Source organism: Haemaphysalis longicornis, unplaced genomic scaffold, assembly GCF_048455015.1.
Source record: "Haemaphysalis longicornis isolate Haplotype H1 unplaced genomic scaffold, Haemaphysalis longicornis Haplotype H1 scaffold_6, whole genome shotgun sequence".
In the NCBI taxonomy this organism is placed as follows: Eukaryota; Metazoa; Arthropoda; class Arachnida; order Ixodida; family Ixodidae; genus Haemaphysalis; species Haemaphysalis longicornis.
The window spans coordinates 54,816,096-54,839,226 of record NW_027526407.1 but is presented as its reverse complement, the minus strand read 5'-3'; the positions used below and the strand labels follow the sequence as shown (position 1 = coordinate 54,839,226).

The 23,131-nt window shown below is 47.0% G+C and overlaps 1 protein-coding gene across 5 annotated transcripts in view; it reads right to left on the bottom strand.

The window, feature by feature from the left end:
• Mv (lysosomal-trafficking regulator mauve) overlaps nt 1-23,131 on the bottom strand; it is a 118,690-nt gene that overhangs the window by 5,305 nt on the left and 90,254 nt on the right. For all 5 annotated transcript variants that reach the window (XM_077674380.1, XM_077674383.1, XM_077674382.1 and 2 more), the window contains 8 exons: nt 22,857-23,074; nt 21,554-21,733; nt 19,630-19,831; nt 16,296-16,435; nt 11,434-11,532; nt 7,759-7,892; nt 3,613-3,713; nt 2,877-3,033 (listed from right to left, as the gene is read on the bottom strand). In XM_077674380.1, coding sequence (XP_077530506.1) covers nt 2,877-3,033; nt 3,613-3,713; nt 7,759-7,892; nt 11,434-11,532; nt 16,296-16,435; nt 19,630-19,831; nt 21,554-21,733; nt 22,857-23,074 — 1,231 coding nt within the window. The remainder of the gene's footprint in view (nt 1-2,876; nt 3,034-3,612; nt 3,714-7,758; nt 7,893-11,433; nt 11,533-16,295; nt 16,436-19,629; nt 19,832-21,553; nt 21,734-22,856; nt 23,075-23,131) is intronic.

Below are 23,131 nucleotides of genomic sequence, written 5' to 3'. Positions count from 1 at the left end.
TGTAAATGTTTCTGACGCGATCTTAGTGTGGTATATTCCGTCTGTATAAGCGCCAGGCGTGTGTCACAGGTCAGCGTCGCGCAACCGGCGTATGATGGAGACGATTGTAGTTACACTAACCTGAATTTGCTAACAGTTTCTCCGTAACCACCGGTTCCTCAGATGTTCATTCTACGGCTATACACTACGATTTAAATCGGTTTTGTGCGCTTACATAATCAGCGGAGCACTCATACCTGACAGCACGCCAGTTACGTTTGCCAATATACCTCCGATATTGATCACCACCATTTACAAGCCGGTCTGTGTTAATTTCGGGAAGGGAATATTCAACAAAAGCACGATAGACAATGCATAATTATACTCGGGGATCAGCACACGACAGAGACGTCTTGTCGTGAGGTGAGCGCCCGCAAACATTCATCTGCTAGCAGCGCGGAGACGGGCTTAGAATATAATCCGCGTCCGCGACTAAATGCTTCTTCGAAATATCGTCATATGGCACAGGGAGCGTGCACAATGAAGCAGAAACTGAAATCAGAGGACCTTATCACATACCACACTCTTTTAACGACACCTTTCATCGCTTGTTGAACAGCCTACCCTGTATACTTCCAAAAATGAGTCCGCCGTACGATCAGCTGTTCGTTGCAGTATAAAAACAAGGAAAGTGAACGCGAGATTTGTGTGTGTGATTACTAAAACGTAGTTGCTTGATTTCGCTCCGCATTTGTACACAGAGTCCCCCTCCCCTCCCCTTTCCCCCCCCCCGATGTCTCGCGAAATAGCAGTGCATTTCGTGTATAGTTGCTATAGTGAACCCTACCTGGCTTAAGTTTAGACAAACGTCTTTAGCATGTCAGAAGCTGCACTGTTTTTTTTTTTTCATTTCCGTTAGAGCTATTATGTTTCTTAATTCCGCACTTGCACAGCATTCATTTTTCCGTGGTTTCATTAACTTGCCTTGGTTCTTGCTATATGGCGTGTGTGGGCACATATTGAACGACGCACAGGCTTGGAATATACTTAACCTTTTCGCATGGTTTATATTCTTATAAAAGGCTCATCAGTTATTGTCTGGGATTGGGTAATCACATCCCCGAAACATATTTTTCTGCGACGTATATATATATTCGAAACGAAGCCGCATTCGTTGTCCACGCTGCAAAATGAAGCCAACCGCTCATTGTGCCAGTATCAGGTCTAAACGAGGCGGCAGTGGACTTCATTTGTGCCTGATGTTTTGGAGGTGACAGGGGTGATATGTTGCTGCCGTCGCCGACGCCCGGAAGAGCGGCGACGAAGCGCGCAGAACCACGTCCGCGGATAGCTCTAGCAGGCGATCGCGTACTCTAAGACCCAGCTGCTTTTTAAAAGACCTAAACGTACTCTTTGTCTAAAGACGTCACCATAACAAATTTTTTTTAGGGCGAAGAAAGGCGAAAATAAGCGAAACAGAACTAAAACACTGCACGAGCCCGACGAGCCCCTATCAGCCACGCAGCGCAAATCCCGTCAACGCCGTGGAGAAACGGCGGCAGGCGGCGCAGCGATCGCGAAGCTCGAGGCGTATAAAAAGTATGTGCCCTAAATTTAAGCGCAAATAGCTTGTTTGGCAAGCTTGTAAGCCCTGACTAATTTGCGTTTGCTTTTCCTAGGCTGGCACATATGACGTCATAGGTTTTGTTGCGGGAAATGAGCTAGTGGGCTAGCATGGCCATTCCCTTTTTAGGTGCAGAGTACCTTAGGAGCGCACAATGTCCGTCCGCGTCCGTGCGCAAGCATTTACAATCACAAAAAATCACACAGGCACCTGCAGGATTCGAGCCTGTGTCTGGTAGACCAGACAGTGCTAGTGCCAGTCGTCTTACCCATTGGGCTACAACTGTTAGTACCCAAGAGTCAAACGCGTTACTCCCTCGCCTGTAACGGTGCGGAGTACCTTAGAACCGCCCAATGTCCTTCCGCGTCCATCCGTGCGCACACCCCCATCAAGCAAAAATCAAGCGAAATTCGATTTGAGCCGTGAGTTGCAGTTTCATTTAGGGAATGAATCATCAAGGTGCAACTCACGGCTGAAATCGAAAGGTGGTCGGGGCGCAAACCGGATGTCACTCGGGGCGCCACTTGGATGCCATTTCAAGTCCCCGTACTCCGCACCCTCGCCATCACCCACGGAGTGGAGATGCTGCCGTTTTTTCCTAATTATATAACTTATTTGAGTGACGCTTACGTTAAAAGTGGTGTCAGTATGATTCTAACGAGGCAATCTTCCAGATGAACCAAACTTGTGTTTTGTCTGCATGGCCCCTTTAAAGTACCATTTAGCCTCTTCCATCATCCTCCATCACCACCATCATCTATCCCTTAATCATCCCTATGGACCTCATAGAGTTTCATACTAATGTATACTAGAGGGAAATCTGTCGCTGCAGTCGCATGCCGCCATGGGCGGCGCCATTGCCGCTAGCGACGTTCCTCGCCTACTTGGCTTAGCTAGCCATAAGGCTTCGTTTTTGTCTCGAAGACAAAATCAACAAAAAAGGGCAACATATTTTTCTTGTTCATCGTGCATGAAGCTTCTACATAATCACTGACAAATTAATCTTTTAGGCGGTTCAATTTTATATTAACAAAACAAATTTTATTAACCTTCTGCAGTAATATTGTTGCTTTTTTGCAGCCAGAGCCAACTTTTCATCCTGTTCATGAGCCATGCCAAGGACCAGTGGAACGTGCCTGGCCGAAACATGATGGAACGCTTGCTGAAGCGTGGCTCCCCTAGGCAGTGGCGCCAGATTTCCCTCTAGTATATATTAGTATGAAACTCTATGATGCACCTAGAGAGAGACTGCCAAGCCCTCTAGCGAGCTCACCGAATGCGTCCGTCCGCGCAGCCGGCGGCCAGGACGTTGATGGAGGTGCCCTCGGGTGCGGCCGAGTAGCAGATGGCGCCAATGCCCACGTCCGTACTCAGCTCGCCCACACGGGCGCCGTTGATGGTGTGCACCTGAACGCGCGTGTGCTCAGAGCCTGCATCGAAAGCAGAGAGAGAAACTGGAAATTCGAATTTCCCGCTCTGAACCAGCACGCGGCGTTTGAGGCGTGCCAAAGCGGAGGGCACTAATGAGCCTCCCTGGGATCTTCGGTGTCTGCCAACACCCCGCACACACGAAAATTTTCGTTTTTCGCTTGCCATGGGCTTTGTTGCGAAGAATATTGTAAACTATGGCTGCCAATGATAGAGGCATTCAAACACATGGGGCCAGCATTGGTCCCATGCGTTTCTTCTGTCTTGTTCGGTATTTTTGCGCTGTCGAAACAAAGTCGAACCAACGGGCCCAGATTTCCCTCCTGTTGCAATAATGAAGGCTTTGCAAGCTGTCCTGTGAGAACCACTTGGTTAGTCGTGAGCTATCTATTACAGTACCTTCACGTGACTTCGTCTTTCAACCAGGGAAGAAGCTTTGAGGACATATTTAGACACAGGCTCCAGTAAATGATATAAAGCTGTAAAATGTCACTTTTCCTCGCTAAACTGTCCAGTGCAGCGAGCTTGACCTCAATCAGAATGCAGCAAAGATGACCAAAAGAGCACACAGTACTACCCACCTTCAGTGGTCTGTACAGTGGCCACGTCTCCGAGTGTGTTGCTGATGCAGGCTAGTGTGATGGGAGAGCTCCCCTTCACCAGTGTGCGAACGTACTCCAGCCTGCAGCAAAAGACAGCGGGACATAGACTCAAAAATAGACTAAAAAATACCCTAAATAGACTCAAACGTTACTTGCTGTCACACGTCTGTCACTACGCACCGTAGAATCTCGTTGATACGATTCAGCATAACACGTTTTTTTGGCCTATTACGTTTTCTTTTCTATTACCGGCTGACGACCACCAGAAATGATTCATTTTCTTCCATTTAATACAATCACAACTTTGCCAAATATTGGTTAATGCAACCGGGGATGTGGATCTTAACCGACATTTCTGGGAATCTTGAGTGTATTCTTCGCTATACTACATTCAAACCACGTTTCAACCAAGGTTGTGGTTCCAACAAACCCACGTTACAGAGCCGCTAAGCCTGTGGCAGCACCGGCTTTGTAACAAAAACATTGCTGCCTCATCAGGCGATGCACTCCATCATCTATCGAAACATACAGGGTGGTGTGACGATAATTGGAACACTTTAAAAATTTTTCCTCAGCGAACCGCCGCTCTGTTCACGCTCAAACCTGCCACGAAGGTCGCATTTTGTGGTCTATTTTGTTTGACACCGGGAACGACGACGATACTTACCTGTTTATCCTGAAAATAAATAAAAACGATTTTCACCTATGGGAAAATGGTGGCTGATTTGGACATGCGAGCCCGAGAACCGGGTTTTCTGATCGTCTGCTAGCTCATTCCTAGGTGCATTTTCTGATCGTCTGCTGCACCATTTGGCTCCTTCCTACCGTGAATCCCAAACGTGCGTTTCGCTCTGCATACCCCAGGTGGCGCCGTCGTTCCAAAATCAACTTGCACTGGCTCGCACGTCCAAATCGGCCACCAATTTCCCATATGCTAAAACTTTTTTATTTATTTTCAGAATACACAGGTAAGCACCGCCGTTGTTGCCGGTATCAAACAAAATAGACCACAAACTGCGACCTTCGTGGCAAGTTTGAGCGCAAACAGAGTAGCGGTTCGCTCAGGAGAAATTTTTAAAGGGTTCCAATTATCGTCGCACCACCCTGCATAATAATCAAAGAATGTGTGCAATGCTCTCAGCAGGAAGCGATTTCCCTTCCCAACTGCTCGCCATGCTTCGGATTTCCACGCTGTTTATTGCTGTTTTTCTGCCTTGTTGCCGTGTGCGGTGGTGCTGCCAGGCTTGTGACAATGTCAAGGAAATGCAAGGTGCTCATAATATACGAAAAAGAGCAAATTGTACACAAGTTCAAAGGCAACCAGAAGAGGTAGCGCGTGGACCTGGCAAGCGAGCTCGGTCTGCCAGCACAGTCGAATCCCGCTACAACGAAATTGACGGGACGTGCAAAAAATTTTGTTGAAGCGAAAATTCGTTGAGGCGAAATCTGCCCCAACACACCACGGAAAAGCCAGAAAAATAGCCCCGTATGTTTCTGCATCATTGGCAGCATAATACAATGTTTAGAAAAAGGAGTGACACGCAATAACGTCATGTTTATTCGGATAGCAAACATACCAATGGTTATCTGTTTTTTACCTGCATGCAAAGAGTGCGTTACAGGGGGGGGGGAATGAAGAAATGCAGGCGCAAAACGTATTGCTGTACAACAAGGCTGGTCCACCGAGCTGATTACTTGCAGATAGCTGCTAGGCCGTCGGAAGCCGTCTTCTCACTTGTGGCAGGAGCAGTGCCGTTACCTTATGGCACGGCAGCTACTGACCTTGGCAGGCAAGATGCACGCGCTTGCATTAAACGCGACCGCGCGCTCGTGAGTAAGATAGGATGACTTGGCTATGAAGAATAGTAGAAGGCAAACGGCAAGGACAGCTGCTCACAACGCATACATGACGGCGCCGCACTAGCAACGGAGCACATTCGCGCGATTTCAACTGGAGACGGATTGGCTGTAGCTCCGGCTTGGCGAACCGGCCTGCGCCTCATGTAAAGAGGGCCAGCTACATCATTATCACCAGCAAATAATGGCGTCCGCCTATGAGTTTGTTTTGTTTTGGGTGGTGGTGTGCACACGTGGCGCAAGTTTTCGGTGAAACTAAGTGTCCTGAACGTATAGAAAGTTACAAATAACTGGCGTTATGCTCATTTTATTGTAAAACAAGTGTTCCAATGAGCGTAAATTTCGTTGAAGCGAAAGCAAGCGAGACAAATAGTTTGTTGTGGCGAGGACTTAGTTGCATTGACTTCTACGGCTAACTGATGGGGAATTGGAAATATTTCATTGAAGCGGAAATTTCGTTGAAGCGGAGTTCGTTGTAGCGGGATTCGACTGTATTAAGGGGGACACTGCTCTTAAAACAGCGTCCTTTAATTGTTAAGTAAACTGCGTGAAACTTGTCAGTCTTGCAGCTTTTTTCCCACTGATCTCAAATATGACATTATTTTGCGAGTCACTCAATTAGTTCCAAAGGTAGCTAGAGATGATCAGTCGTCTTTGGAGGAACAATAGACAAAACAGTGTTGGTCATATAACTGTAGTGTTCATATTTTACACAAAAAAATCGGTTTTCTGATGCACCTCTTAGAACTCATTTTACAGCTTATTAAACTTTGGTGTTTGAAATGGGCACTCGAAATGGTTCCTTGCCACTGGTGCCACCAAAGTTTAATGAGCTGTAAAATTAGTTCAAAGAGGTGCATCAAAAAACCGCTTGTCTTATTGCACTCACCAGTATTCATAGTAGTATTGGAAAATATGAACATTACAGTTATATAGCTAACACTGTTTCGTCTATTGTTCCTCCAAAAATGACTAATCATCTCAAGCTATCTTTGGAACTAATTGAGTGACTCACTAAATAATGTCATATTTGAGATCAGTGGGAAAAAAGCTGCAAGACTGACACGTTTCACGCAGATTACTTAACAATTAAAGGACGCTGTTTTAAGAGCAGTATTAAAGAGGAACTTCGAAAGAAGCTGCAAGTTTTCGTCCCTGGTGTAAAAACAAACACAAGGAGTGAAGCATAAGGAGTGAAGACGTCCCGCTCACACGGTTCAAGGAAGTTAGAGCGGCAGGAGTGAACGTCAGTCCTACACAACAATGTTGACAACATCGCGCTCTTCTTGGACACTGAGGACGTCCAAGCGTCCGGCGGCTGGCTTCACCCCGACACAAATCGGCGCACAAAACTCTGTCCAGCGGAGCAAAAACTACCGGTAGCTTCTATTTTGCGTGTAAGAAGAATTTACTTCTGGGTGTCGAAAAAAAAAGGACGTGGAGCACAAATTGACCAGCTACGTCAATGCTGCTAAAAAAATTCAGTTGCTCACGAAGTATGCATATTTCCCTCTCTTTTTAACCTTTTTGGGTAGTGCAATTTTCGCACAATACGTTTTATTTTCCGGTTCCCAACGTAAACGTATCAAAGAGATTCCACTGTACTTGTCAAAGGCTCGGTTTCGCTCAAAGACAAATGTCGTTGAAAGGTTCAGTTTTGAAAACCTTTCCAAATGAACACCATCAAAAAGTATCGTCTTTTGAAGCACGCAGTTACCAATAGCACTTTTACCTAGGTCCTCTTTACAAGACTCCACTATTTCCATTTAAATCAAGAAAAGCCATGTAAATCTTTACAGAGCATTTGAGATAACAAACTTTTGCCTATTTTCAATTCCTCATTTAATTCCCACCTGCACTTGTCACTTCCTTTCAACCATCTCATCAATTAATTTCGCACCGCTATTCTCCATTCTATTTTTCCCCTGTGTTCTCCGTCTCCTTTCGTCTGCGCTGCCTGTTTCATTCGGCCATTCCATATTCACATCCCGTTCTGCTTGCAACAAGCGAAGGCCACGCTGCTGTTATTCAATTTACTACAATAAAAAACAACAACTGAAACTCAGTATCAACGGACACACGTGTTAAAAAACCCATCCTTGACTGCCTAGCAGACCTACTGAAGTGCCATTCTCTCGAACACACAGCAGTGTCCTACTCTATTCCACAAGCCCTTCAGGCTGTCACAACAGAGAACAGCACTCTAATCACGATATCCTTCCAGCGACCCGATGTTCGTGACGATGGCATCAGCAGAGGGGGCGTCACCTGTTCAGGTCCCAGGCTATGCAGGACCCGTCCCGACTGGTCGTCACCACAAGGCCAAAGGCCGTGCAAACCTCGACCCTTGTGATGGCGTCTGTGTGACCTAAGAGGCATGTTGGCCGTGATGGGTGCTCCACCTGTTACAGCAAGCGGAACAACACGCCCAGTTTTAAACACGCCGGGTATACCACAGCAAGCCCAGTGTTACCACAAAGCAGTGACTCAACCTGAGTAAAACAGGGAATACAAAGCAACATCAGAGCCCAAACTCCCGTTAGAGTCATTTCAATCCATTCTCATTAGTTCCACCCGCCTTTGTCCTACAATACGATCACATTGTAGTGGTCCCACCGGGATTCAAAGACTGCACATTTCAACTTACGTTAACCCGATTTTCTGCTGTATTCAATCAAACTTCACAGCTCCTGCTGGGCGTGAATTAATGAGGTCATCTGTGTGAGTGTTTCTGAGCCCCGATCCGGTTAGCACAAGGTTGGTGGGGTCTGTACACAGTGGCTGGGACAGGAATCTACCGTATTTACCCGATCATAACGCACCCCCGATTCTAACGCGCACCCGATTTTCCTGGCAAAAAAAAAAAAAAAAAAACGAAAAAACTTGCACCTCCAATTGTAACGCACATGGGACTTTGTGACCCAGACAAACGAATGCGAGAGAAACGGGCGATTTATTTCCCGAAGTAATCTCACTCATCTCACTCCTCGTCGCTCTCCGCTGACCACATCTCGTCCTCGGTGACTTCAAGCGCGTTCACGATGCCACACTTCTGAACGAACGTTCAACCATGGTCGATGGGATCGTGGCCCACGCCTCGCACGCCCATCCCTCGAGCTTCTCCAGAGCCGCACTCTTCAGCCGACCGCTCGTTTTGAACGCGTGAGAGCCGCTGCTGCCATTGCTGTTATCAAGCACGCAAGTGAAACAATTTGACGATTTGTGTGAACGCCGATAGAAAAGCCTAGGCGCCTATGCTTCCTGCGTCCGAAAAATCGTTGCTAAAAGCTTTGGCGCCATCTTGAGATGGCGATGGCGATGGGTGGGATGAAATTTCCGCTGTTTCGGCAGTTTCGGTTTTGTATCCGATTCTAACGTGCATGCGATTTTTGGGCCTATTTTTTCAAGAAAAAAGTGCGTGTTAGAATTGGGTAAATACGGTAACTCTTTCTCGTAGCTTTCATACATGCTTTACAAGCTGAGATAAGCATATTCTAGCCTTTTTAAGCTCACTGAGCAGCTTTGGAAACCTTTACAGGTGTTTAGACAACCTTTGGTCCCTCCATTGGGCTTAGTCAAGCACTGCTGGCCGAGCTTTTCCTGAATTGCGGCAGTGCTTGTTTCATTTGCTGGTCAACATTGTATGTACAGGGCACTTTTAATATTTTTCTCAGCATAAGTGTTCTTAAAAAAAACTGTGGCTCCAATGCACGCTGTGAAGGTGGTTGGACCTCGAAGCTGCAAACGACACCCACAACGATTACTCGTGAGGCGTCACTTGAATTCACATACGTGGCTCTACAAAGAGTGAGACCAGAGACTTTGCAAGCCGTTACCTGGGATTCACAACAGCGCTGCCCAAACGCAGCAGTGACGGCCAAAAGAAAACAGAGAGGGGTGTCTTTCGAAGGGTGAGGAGGAGGGCGGCATGCACGGCTACGGCGTCATCTCTCTCACTGCCTCCCCCTCACTCTTGTTTCATGAGTCGCCTCCAAAAAGTTCCCTCCCCCCTCCCCAGATGCTGAATCCAAACCACCGTCTGTCTCCCCTGTCTCCACGTGTGGGCATAGCTTACCGTATTTATTCGAAAATAGGTCGAGCACGAATATAGGTCGACCCCCTAAAAATTGAAGTCGCCGAAAAAAAAAATAATATATTCGATTATAGGTCGATCCATACTTTTAAGAAAAAACTTGAGGAAACTTTTTTAAACTCCCATTTATTTACAACGCGGTCACCTCACTAGTTGGAGCCACACACTGCGTCGTCGTCGGAACTTGCGCCGCATGCGCCGCAGTTCATTACCACCCCCGCCCCCGACTGGCTTTGAAGGCTGAACGGCCAATCCTGCCTCGCAGCGCTAACTGTTGAGCTTTGGTCTGAATATCGCACGCTCCTCTTCCACGTGCAGCTGGAGTTTTTTCTCGAGAGCATCGTGCCTCCCAATTGTAGGGCCACGAAACGCACGACGCAGTCCCCTACAAGCAAAAAGTTCGTCCCGCTGTTTCCGCCATCCCCTGATCAGCTTTTCATTAACGTCTAACTCTCGCTGAGCGGCGCAGTTGTTCAAGTTCTCAGCAAACAGGATCACCCGCCGCTTAAAGTCCGACGTGACATCGCGAAATGCGCACGAGAAAAACGTTATGTGCGGAAATCACAACGAAGCAAACACAAAGAAAGCGCATGAAACGGAGAACGGGAGATAGTAGAGACAGCGAGCGAAGCAGATAACGCCGTTCCGTTCACGAGGTGGCTACGCTAGGTGGCGAAAGTCACCTTTACCCCCACCTCGCGCTAGCCGCTACCGCGGCTCCGAAGACACCAAGCCAAGCCAATCTGGCTCTCTAGCCAGTACGTCAGCTCGCTCGTGTCCGGTTCGGCCGCAGGTAATGCGCGATAGCCGGCAGTGACTGTGGGTGGTTTTCTTACGCTGATTGTTTTGTTATTTTTTCATTTATTTTCTTGCCTGTCTTTGTTCTAGATGCTCCGCGCTGCCGCCTCAAATTGAGGAGCGCCGGGCGCGACGGAGAAACGGATCGCTCGGTGCGCTCGCCATTTTTGATCACGACTATAGGTCGAGGTTCTTCAGTCACGATTATAGGTCGACCCTCATTTTTTAAGCACATTTTCGGAAAAAAAAGGTCGACCTATATTCGAATAAATACGGTAGTCTGCAAGACGACGGGCTCTAGCTTCATTCGTCTCTTCGGGCCCGAGTTCAATCCCTGGCAGTGCCAGCAGTTTGTTTGCGTAGCGTGGGTGTAGCCAGTAGTAGCCCGGGAGTTTTCTGCTGACGCAGACACAAAAATTTCCTTGTCTGGTTAGAGGTACACTGTTTCGCAGTAAAAGCGCTGTTCTTCAATCCCACCGGAGTCACATTTTTCAGAAGGGTCTTTGTTCTTGGCAGTTTAGCGGACTGTCTGCTTAGAGAGGCCTGTACTTCTGGTGATGTCGGCCTGTTTGTCGCCATGTTCGACAGCGTTAATTTTGCTTGTTTCATCCGACAATGAAATCAGCTACTCTGCAGGTAATCGGGGGGAAAAAAGAAAAAAAAACCCAACCACTGGCACTGATCTGGCTTGGCTGTGCCAACGACTTGTTTTACACCAACAATGCTGCCAGACATAATAGTTTCCGCGCCAAAATAGGCAAAGAAAAAGCATATCGGGGGCCAGCACCATGAAAGCCCGCTATTAACATTCAGTCAAAACAATTTTCGCCCGATATTTAGTCTGCTGTAGCCGATAGTCTGCTCTAGCCAGGTCCGTTATGAGTGAAGTGGATTCCACTTGAAATGCATGAGGACCAAGCAAACCAACAGAAACAGTCTGTTGTGACCAAAAGTTCGTTTTTGCTGGATCCGCTATAACGAGCGTAGGCAATACTTTGCATCATTTGGCGGGTGAAGTTGTTTTTAAAGGAGCAAGATGTTGTCCAAACTACCTTTGACCCTGTCAGCTTGATTTCGTGGGCGGTCAGCAGGCCGGATGCGTAGCCAACGAAGAGGAGGGAACACCCGGGAGCCGTGGCGCACGTCGAAACCTGATTGGAGAAATGAAATCACAAACCGGTAAGCAATCCGAGACTTATTTATCAAATGCAACGGCACTTCTCCCACCTACTTTTATAAAAAAGTTTCTCGGGGCACTAAAGTCTGCTTGCATGCTTCTAAGGTGAAAGCCTGGTGAACTATTGTGATGGGAACCTTTTATATACACATCCATTTATCGACCCAGCAGCTACTGTACTTTACCCTCATTATTCACCTTGATTCATTTAAACTTGCTGTCAATCACTTATCCTTCACAATCCATCTTAATCCCTCTTTACCAATAATTACTATCGATCTCTAATCAATCATTACAGTGGAACCACGATGATACGTTCCTGGAAGATACGAATTTCGCGACGATACGAATTTTTGAGATGTCCAGGCGAAATTGCATTGTTTGCAATGGGCAAAATTTTGGCTGTTACGAACGGGCCTGAGCGGCCAGGCGGATGATACGAACGAGCGGGCGAGGTGCCCGACTGCTGAGCGAGCAAGCGACGGCGATGTACAACTCTCCCTCCCCTTTTTGTCACTCTTTCACCGGCAACGGTTGGGCTGTTGTGTGAGTGCGCGCCGCCCCCAGAGTCTACCATGGCCGTACCACCAAGGAGAACGCCTCGATGGGCTTGGGCAGGCAGTGATGCAGTCGGCTAGCGACGTCACTCAGTTGCTGGCGTCTCATTGGCCTTGAGTGGGGGACCGTGCCCTCTGAATGCGCCGGCTGCTCTTCACCATTGCCGCCATCTGCTCACGGTGAATGTTCGGTTGCTGAGACGCATGTGCGAAGTTTTAAGTGCAGAGCACTTTAGAGGCTCGCCTTGTCGTTGTAGCTTGCTGGCTGGACCCAAGTAGAGCCACACGGCGTTCTGCCATTGAAGTGTAACCCAGAGGCTTTGAAAACCAGGCGGTTTACATAGTCATAAGCGTTCAAAACTGGTGAACCAACCGCTGATGCTTGTCATACATCTCCCCGTTGTTCATCGCAAAGAAAACTGTAGGTACATTTGAGGCAAAATATACGTAATTAACCTCCAGCGCCCGCGTTCATTTAGTAGTTAGGAACGCTCGTTGGGTTGGTTTTACAATGGCAAGTGAAAAAAAAAGTGGCAGTGCAAGGCCGGCACGTGCGGGAGGAAAAGTGAGTACAAAAAGAACAGAACTGCCGCCTGCGCAGTTTCAGGCAGGGGCGTGCGAGCACTGCAAAGGCGGGAAGTTTGAAATGCAGTTGGGTGGTAGCAGGGAGTGGATAACGGCACTATACAGCCCATTATCATGGCAAATCACTGCTCTGCACTTCCGACAGCCTTCACATTGAGTGGAACTGCTTTAATTCAACCAGGCTGCTGTCAGCTATTTTGCACAAGAGGAAAGCCCTTTCCTTCAAGGAGAAACTGGACATTCTGAATAAAGTCGACAGCAAACCGAAAAGGAAGAGCAGCGACTTGGCAAAAGAACTCAGCCGGTCGACGTGTACCATTTGGGCAATGGGACATGATTTTGCAAAACCGGCAGTGCTTCGGCGTGAACGTCGAACAGGCCAAAACAGCCTAGCATGCCAGACTCGAAGACGTCCTCCTGACGTAGTTGAAGGAAGCAACTGCGGCTGGAGCAAACATTGACGGAAAAGTGCTTAGGGAGAAAGCCGGCGATGTTGCCCTTTCACTTGGAATTGAAAGCTCTCAGAACTCCAGCGGGTGGGTTCACCCCGTTTCAAGCAGCGGCATGGTCTTGTATACAAAACTGTGTGCAGCGAAGGAGAGAAGGTGGATGACTCAGTGGTGAGCAACTGGATGACTGGCACTCTGCCGGCGCTTCTATCGGAGTAGGAAGCACGGGACGTATTCAATGTGGATGAGGCAGGGCTTTTTTCTTTAAATGCACCGATATGACAGCGTCCCCATGGTTTGAAGAGCCACTGGCTAATGAAGAGAGGGACCTGCTCGGCGCATGATTTCATCACTGCCGACAACGATCTCGCCACCTGCGGTGTCCGCACGATTGAGGGCATCGCCGAAGAGATGAAGGAGATGGAGCAGCAGTTGGTCAGTGATGGCGAGGACTGCACCGGAAGTGAACTAGCACCATCAACAAGCGAAACTCTGCATCCTCTTGACGTGTTGCAGTGTGCAGTGAGCTTGTGCACCATGAGCGAGGACACGAGCACCGTGTTTTACGCGCTCCAGAAAGGACTGCTCGGTGACACGGAGGTTAAGAAAAAAGCAGAAGAACATCACGGATTTCTTCACGCAAAAAAAAAAAAAGAAAAGAAATAAACGAAAACTTTTTTTGGTGCTCAAGTTTTTGGCCTGTGTTGGTTCGTACGAATTTTGGATGATACGAATATTTTTCACGGTCCTGCGAGATTCATATCATCGAGATTCCACTGTAATTAACTTTGGTGATCATTAATCATCTCTTATACATGGCTGACATGCTTTAGATAGCTTCCGGCCTCCCTCAGGTTTTTTGTGCCCTCTGTGTCGACGCCAGGGTCATTTAAAAAGTCACCATCAAATGAGAGATGTAAGGCGTTAAAGGGGTCGTGAAGAGAAAATGCATTTGTCTTTGATTAATTTTGTCTGCTTGAACGACCTTTTAAGAACATAAATCCCAAATATTTTCACAATTCATTGCTTCTGGAATTTAGGAGGCGCCGTTGAAATGCTCGTTTTGGGACGCATCGCAAGCGACTATGCGCGCACGGGCGGTCGGCAGCGCAACTAGAATGACGTCATGTGAAGTACATTCCAGAGTTCAACGCAGTTCAATGTTCTTTGTGTATAATATTCTGCAAATCTGCAAACCCAATATTTTAAAAATAATGCCTCCTTTATTCGTTGCCAAAAAACAGTTTTCTATCCACGTGAGCGGTGTCGTGACCGCCTCAGTTGTCTGGCAACCATTGCAGCAGAACTCAGACCTACTGGGTGTTTGTAGCCAGTTTACCTGCCGAATTTCACGTTCTTCTGCCGAATTCTCTTCGGAATTTTATCTTTTTGTATAAAATGGCCCAAGACCGCTCAAGGAAAAAAAAAAAAAGTGCCCCGTGTGCGATTCGAACTTGCGGCCTCCAGGCCAGCCCAACGTTACGGCCAGCCTAGTCGGACACTTTATCCACTACACTATCGCCGCGGGAAGCGCGCGCGCCGAAAAACTGCTGCATAAAAGCCTCTTCGCATTTGTAACCCAGAAGTCTGTCGTGTTTTCATAAATTCTAATCTACCCAGAGCTTTAACCGCCAACTTACTGTTGAGCGCTTCTGCAGTAAGCCAAAGCGGAGCGTATACAGTCAACAAAACAGCGTTAACAGCATTGTTTATTGCAGGAAACAGGAAAGCAATCCTCGAACTGCGTGATGTTGGGACTCGGCGACTCGGCGCTGTATCGTTCTCGCTAGTTATTTTTGCGCTTGATGAGTGAATAATGAGTGGGTTTTAAGTTCCGACAACTCGAAGTTCCTTCGATAAACGTGTTTATGTAATAAACTCTCATTTTAAGCGTTCGGTCATGTATCTCGTCAGGTGAGAAGTTTCACGTTCGCGCAACTCACATTACAGGCTACGTGAGACAGACGTCGGCAAACTTGTGCAAGAATATCGGCTAGCAAAACGACAGTTTAGACTCGTGGAAAGCAGCGTAAACAGTTTACGAATGCCCAGTTTAGATTAAACGTGGTTACTTCTGCCTGCGCCACTCGCCGGTGTTGTTGACTGAAAGTTCGACCATGTTGATCAGTCGTATCAGAGATCAGACGTCTCCCGTTCAGTTGCAGGGCGAGTTTCATCATGGCGCCGATGTTGTAGCTTTATCCTACCCTTTGCAAGCCCGCCCTATGCCGACATATTGTGCAGACGAGGGAGAACTGTGATTGGCTGCTTACTGACTTACTGAAATGTCACTTCACGAGTTGAGGAGGAAAGCCTCGGTGAAACCGTAACTGCATTTATTTACCTATTTCCCGATATCGGACGACGAAACGGGTATGCATTGTTTGTTTATCAAGGTTCCACGGTTATAAGCGCACACACAACACAGTTTTTTTGAAAATCTCTTCACGACCCCTTTAAGGGCGGACACTGGTCTTAAAATTATTTCTTTTAATTTTCAAGTAATCTCTGTGAAACTTGTCAGGCTTGCTGCTTTCTTTCCCACTGATTTCAAATATGACATTATTTTTTGAGCCATTCAATTAGTTCCCACGATAATCAGAGATAATTAGCCATTTTTTGTCAAACAATACACAAAACACTGTTGGTCATAAAACTGTAACCTTTGTTTTTTCCAATACTGTGAACCCTGGTGAGTGCAATAAGAGAATCAGTTTTTCGATGCATCGCTTGGAACTAATTCTACAGCTCGTTAAACTTTGGTGGCACCAGTGGCGAGGAACCATTTCAAACACCCACTTCAAGCATCAAAGTTTAATTAGCTGTAGAATAAGTGTCAAGCGCTGCACCAAACAACCGCTTTGGTTACTGCATTCACCAGGGTTCACAGTATTAGAAAATACAAAGATTAGAGTTTTCTGACCACCACTGCTTTGTCTACTCGTTGACTAAAAACGGCCAATTATCTCCAATTATCTTGGAAACTAATTGACCAACTGAAAAAATAATGGCATATTTGAAATCAGTGGGAAAAAAACCGGTAAGCCTAACAAAATTAAAACAAGTTCTTTTAAGACCACAGTCTCCCGTTAAAAGGATTTCCTGCACTACATTCCACAGTGGCGTGCCATAGCGATAATACATACCATGTCGCCGGGGCAGGGAGAAAGCAAAGGCTGAGCCGGTTCGTCCTTCTGCAGCTTTAGGCGGACAAAGCCGTCCGCATGTTGCCATGTTACCAGTGCTGTGCTCTGGATAAATGTCTGCAGCGCGGCTTTCGGACCCCCTGGGAGGGAAGATCAGCATGAGATCAGCGTTGAGAAAAATTTCACTCACTAATAGCAATTCTGGAATTGATAACTGGCTATTTCTCTGGTATACCATATTTTCGCGCGTATAGCCCGCCCCTGCATATAATCCGCACCCCCACTTGCAGCCCGCCGGAAAAGAAAAAAAATCCTCGCGTATTGCCCGCACATTTGATACAGTATAGGCTGCACCAAGGCTACTGCTCAAGCAACACATCACATGCTATGTAGATAGAAAAAAAAAGCAAGTGTAATACACTGACTGCAAGGCGAAAGTCACAATGCACTCAGTGCCACTGCTCTCGCTTAAGCTATCACTTGAGCCGCAGTCTTCACTGTTGTACGCAAGGTCATCTTCACGGCACCACGCGCATTGCCGTGAAGCTGCACTAAAGGAAACACCCCGCATATAATCCGCACCCCTACTTTGCCACTGAAATTTTCGCATTTTTGGTGCGGGCTATACACGCGAAAATACGGTAGATAACTGGCTGTTTCTCTGGGATAGATAACTGGCTGTTTGTCATAACAATTACAGGTTAGAACATGGCCAGTTCCTGTTAAAATATCGTATCGTTATCATATCATATAACGTATCGTTATCACACCGTTATCGTATCGTTATCATATCATATCATAAATATCATGTCGTATCGTATTGTTAAAAATCATCTCACACACACAGTCAATGAAGCTTCATGAGAGAATCCCTTTTTACTGGAATTTAAGGAGAAGACCTTAGTGTACAATCCGACGGCACAGTCAGCTCATAAATGAAAGAAGTTGAAACAGTTCACCTCTTGCTACTACCTGCTCAAAGGTTGGGGGTGTACGAAAATTCTGATCAGCCGATCACCTGATGGAACAGGCCATTCAACAGTTCATAAAGGATCACTAAAAAATAACTACGAGTGGGTATGTTCTTCTTGGAAGACAGTAACAATCCATTGAAAAATTCATCACGATATTCTCAGATGAATGAACTCTGCTGAAGTCTGTAGCCAAAATCTCGCTCAATTCACTACAATGTTTTTTGTTAAATAAAATTTGTCAAAACACCAACTTTGGTCCTATGACTATATTGTGCAGCCCAGCTCCACTTCTCTACAGCTTTCCTATGTCATTTACCGTATTTTCTGGTGTATAAGTCGCAGTTTTTTTCTGAAATTTTCGTTGGTGCGTCTTATTCACTTATGTATGGAATAAATTTGGTACGTGGCGGCCGCGAGTGGTCCGCGCTTGAAAAAGGTGCCTGTGTGCTGCGTAATGTCAGCGCACGTTAGGAGACACAGCTCTATGGTCTAAATGAATGAGTTATTTGTTGGTGAGTTGGAGGAAGAAGGCTTCGATGGTTTTGCCTAAACGCCGTCTGTAAGTACATGCAATCTGTGTGTATCAATAAACCATTTTTGAGAAGTTGGTTCTGTCTAGACTTTGGATGGTAGATGCACGTGTCTAGCACTACTTACCGGGGGATGCGTTCAGACGCGGCAGCCGCTGCAACCATGTACTTTCCCAGCACTTTCTAACGAACTGATCCTCTATGAGTTTACCTGATTAAAAAGCATGTTTTGTACACTGGTGCGACTTCTATAGATTTTTGTCTGGAAAAACTGTCGGTTTGAGGGGGGTGCGACTGATACAAAAGTGCGACTTATAGACCGGAAAATTTGCCTTGACTGCTACGTTAGCTGCACACTGCAATGCCTTGCTCCAAGCTGTAAACTGCAATGACTTATCATCACCATCGCCATCATTATCACAATAATCACCATTTGTTCCATCATCACCACGCTTCATGACTTCTCCTCACCAGGATGATGGCCTCCACTACTGGTTCCAAACTACTAATTACAGTTTACATTTACCACTAGTTTGTTCATATCATCCATCTAGTATTCAGTATTTTAAATGTTCGTTTAAACTATGAATTGCCTGTGCCTCCTGCAAGTCACACTGACAACACATTTTTACTCCAGTGCAGCAAATATTAAGCACAAATTTTAAAGCTCCTTCCAGCGCAGCAAATTTTAAAACATAAAAAATTTTGAGCTCGCATTTCGAAGGAACTGGCAAGAACGTGGACTATCATGGCAGGTGGGGAGTGTGTTCATACACGCGCTAACATCCTGCGCTGCAACGTGTCATCCTATTTGTCTCCACACACTGCCTCATTCGGATTTCATCTGTCATCGCTGACTGCATCCTCGTGTTCCCAGAGTAAGTTGCCATCAGTGGCATTGAGCGAGTATGATTGATATCCGCGTCTTTTTGAAACTCTTGACAATCCTTCAGGCAGTTCAGCAACGCCTCTTCAACGTGCAGAAGCTTGCTGGTCTTTTGTCCACAAAGAGCCTGGTGCATCCTATTTGTAGCCTTAAACTTGCAGTAATCAAATCTCCAGAATAAAAGGCCAATCTTGCCAATTCCGAAATGCCGACCAGCCACGCGGTTGCTGTGCTTAGCTTCCGAGCATAGCCAATCACGTCCAACTTGAACACAGCCGTATAACTTGCATACTGCTCCACTGCTAAACAGCGATGAGACTGACAAAGCCGTCACGTAGCATAAATGGCGAGTAAGTTGCTGTTGCGGTTGCTGTCATTACTGCTGTTTCCGCTCGCAATTGGCTATATCCCTCTAACTCAGTGCGCAGCATATAGTCCACGTATATTCTACGTATAGTCTACGTAGCGTTTGATGGATGATGCTCGACCCTCATGCACCCGAAGACTACTCACGCATTATGGAACTAATAGCAGCAAGTTTTGGGTGCGACCATTATGCAAGGGGTAAAAAAAAGTCGACTTATTGATTACAACAGCTCAGGGTGTGATCATCATGCGAGTAAACACGGTGTCACTCCCATCCTGGCATAGATTGTGCACAACGGTTCGCACACAACGAATTACCTACACAACGAACTCTCTACACAATGGTTTCCCTATACGACAAACTCTCTAAACGATGATTTCCCTATATGACGAACTCTCTACATAAGGCATTTCGTGTACAGCGAACTCTCTGCACAATGCCTTCCCTACACAACGAACTCCCTACACAATGCATTTCCTATACAACTAAGTTCCTACACAATGATTTACCTACACAACGAATTGCCAACGCAACGAATTCCCCACGCAGTGAATTCCACGCTCTGTGGCGTCCCTACCGGCGGTGTGGCTGTAGCTGAGCAGGAGGCAGGAGGTGGCCGGCAGTCCCCAGACGTCGTTGGTGCGGAGGGGCACCAGGTGGCCCACGGGGTGTCCCTGGTCCCGGGGTGGGCTCCGGCGCAACACCAGCCTGGGGGAGGGGGCCGAGGGGCTGCCCACGTAGCTACCCCACCGGAGACCCCGAACCTCCGCCATCGGAACCTGAACACCCACCATTCAAACTCTCGTCAAGGAGCCTTACTTGATATTCACCTCATTTGATTACAGTGTGGAGTTTAATGCACCGAGGTGCAGTTTGATGAGGCACGCTGTAGTGGAGGGCTCCGCATTAATTTCAATCACCCGGGGATCTCTACCCGGAAGTCCATTGGCCGTCCATTGTACGTTTATTCCGGCTCTAACGGACGTCCGTGCGATGTCCGTCTCAGGGCCGATTGTTGTACCATGTGCGTCCGTGGGATGTCCGAATTTAACACTTCTATACGTCCAGGCGGACGTCCGAAATTGGATGTATTGTGGATGTTCAGTAAAAATTTCCAGAATCACATAACGAGAAGATTATGTTCCTACAACGAATAGTACACCATACAAGACCAACGTACTACCGGGCAGACAGGCATGCATAAACACAGTGAACTTGCTTCACGTTTCGTTAGCAGTTCTCAATTATTATATATCCTTCCCCAAAGAGATCATCGCTGGAGTCTGTGAGGTGCTCCAATAAAGTAAAAAAAATTAGGCTTAATTTTAGAAATATGCAGATGAAACTTCCAATGTACAAGTCAGGATGTTGATGTACAAAATCTTTTAAATTTAAAAGCAAAGTAGTTCTTTTCATTTTCCCTTCTATATTCAATTTAAGCCATTATTTTATGCTTTGTAGTAATTCTGAACGGCCACTGGTGGATGCCATTCGGACTTGCACATCCGTTTCTGGATGTCCACTGTATATCCGAAAATATACATCCAAATATTGGATGTACAGTGCACGTACAGTGGTTGTCCAAACTGGGCATCGGATGTTCGGCTGATGCCATGGTTGCTTGGGTAGCATACATCGAAATCTTGACCACGGGCGTTCTCGCTTTTTCACCTCCATCAGAAAAGCAGACTTGATATGCCCCTTGAAATGCACTGTTTCGCATAAGGCCTGCAGCTGCACTGGAATTTCACCTCTGCCGGATTTATTTTAGACATGCGATACGTACTACCAAGTCAACAGGGACATGACTGGTAGCCCTGTGAAATGCATTGTTAATCAGTTAAAATCATTTAAAATATCTCCATCACAGACGACACTGCACATTGTGCAGACAGCCATGAAGTGCGAGTGACATGTTGGCCGGCCAGGTGCTTGTTCCTCCGGCCAGTTAGGAGAACCGGTCAAGCCCTGCTGAGCGCGTGCTTCTCCTAAGGGTTCCGCACATGTGACATTATTGTGTGCCCGTTTGGTCCAACCAGTCGGCCACTTGTTCGCGGGCTGCAAGGTCACTCCATCCTGGCCATAACGGCCGTGCTCTACTCAATTTTGGTTTCAAAATCACCAATTTTTGCTGGTTGTTTGCACCATGCATGTACATTTTATAGCCGTTAGCTGTGTTATAGCAGTTTATAGCTGTATGGTTGTTTATAGCTATTTATGGCTGCATTCATAGCTTTTAAAGCGGTATTTTATAGCTGTTTTATAGTTGTTATATTTTGTATCTTGCTGTCTTTTTAGGCACACTGTACGGAAATAGGGTTTTCGAGAGGTAGAAATTTTCACTGTACTTGAAATTTAATTGAGGACAAAGTAGCTTGGCAAACAAACTGAACTGACAAGAGAAGCGTTCAGTCAGACAACTAGTTTGCGGTTCAAAAAATAAAGCCCCGTGGTCGAGTCCCCAGCTTCCATAGGACGCCTCTGAGTAGTGTCGGACTTGCCTGGTCTGTGGCGGAGTTGGTGTTGCTTCGTTGGCTGTCGGCCAATCTGAGCGTCACCAATGGGTGTGGACTGCTGAAGAGCTGCTTGGGCATCTGGCCATAGGTGCGAATCATGGTCTCCAGGGCCCTCTGGGAGACAGGGTCCTGTGCCACCGAGCTCACGTCCACACCATAGTATGTCTGCAGCACAGGTGGAACCAGAGGTCAAAGAATGCTTTTGACGCTAGCCAGGTGAAACCAAGTCAAGCCAAATCAAGTAAGATGGTGCCTTGACATTGCCCAATGGTGCACAGCATTCCATCACTGAACTGACACCAACATTGCAATACATCGTCACGAATGGAACCAACGGAGGTCAGAGAACACTTTGAACTCTAGCCAAGTCAAACAAGTCAAGTAAAGTCATGTTCAAGTCAAGTCAGTGCCATCGCATTGCACAATGGAACATATCATTCTGCCACCCAAGTGACGCCGACACCGTCAGAGTTACTCAATATAGACAGTTGCGAAACTCCGCTTCAGAATCCGGGCGGCGCTAGCCCCCCAACTCCGTGGAAGCTGAGGGGCAAGTCGACGCGCGCGGCACCTAGGAGATGGAAACGAAACTTCGCTAAACTATTATTATTCAAAATTCTTCTGTAAAATAAAGATTGCTTTTTAAATTACAACAGAATTATTACGTAAAATTTACTTGTGCTTTTGCGGCTTTTCTTTTTATGACTTACGGCAGCAGCCGCAAGCACTTGAGTACTGCTTCAACGTCCTGCCAACAGACGACAGGCTAGTCAACTTGCCCCGTGCTTGCCCCGGCGCAGGGGGGCAACCGAAGACCGGCTTTCGATACATGGGGCCTATGGGGAGTTTCGCAACTGTCTATATCCAGTAACTCTGGACACCGTAGTACATCTGCACAGGCAGAACTATATAGTGCTTGCTACTCTAGCCAAGTCAGGTCAGGTCAGTGCTGTGCATTGTATAATCGAACACAGCCACAACACATACCAGACTCAGCTGCTGTTTTTTCCTTCAACAGTACAGTGCAAAGTTATGCAGCAATCCAGAGGAAAGAAATGAGCAGAACATTGGCAACTAATCTGGTTAGGGAAGAGAGAAGTCTGGAGTGGCATCTTTCTCTCTATCCATGCTAGGGACCAAGGCTACAAACGCAGGGTTACATGTGACTTCACTGATGCTACCAGCACTAACAGAAGTTATGTAGACACCTTTCCAATGAAGCAGTGAAGCCAAGGCCACATGCCGCAGACAGTGCTGTGACCAGAAGCAGCAGAATTGGGAGACTCACAGCTGGATGGAAGACATTGATGGCCTCTTCGGCGGCTTTGCCTGTCTGCTTATAGCCGAATACGAGGTCAATCCAGTGGCCCAAGTGCTCAGTGACGTAGTCCGACTCGAGGGCCTGCCGTTGGACTAGGACAAAGAGGCGGGGGTCCCCACGGCACCAGGACGGCAGGCGCACGTCCGACACCGGCTCGCCGGACTGCCGCTTTCCGAAGTTGAAGCCTGCGCCAAAGTTTTGGCAATCCGGTTGGCAGGCATCGTGTTACGCAGTATCACTAT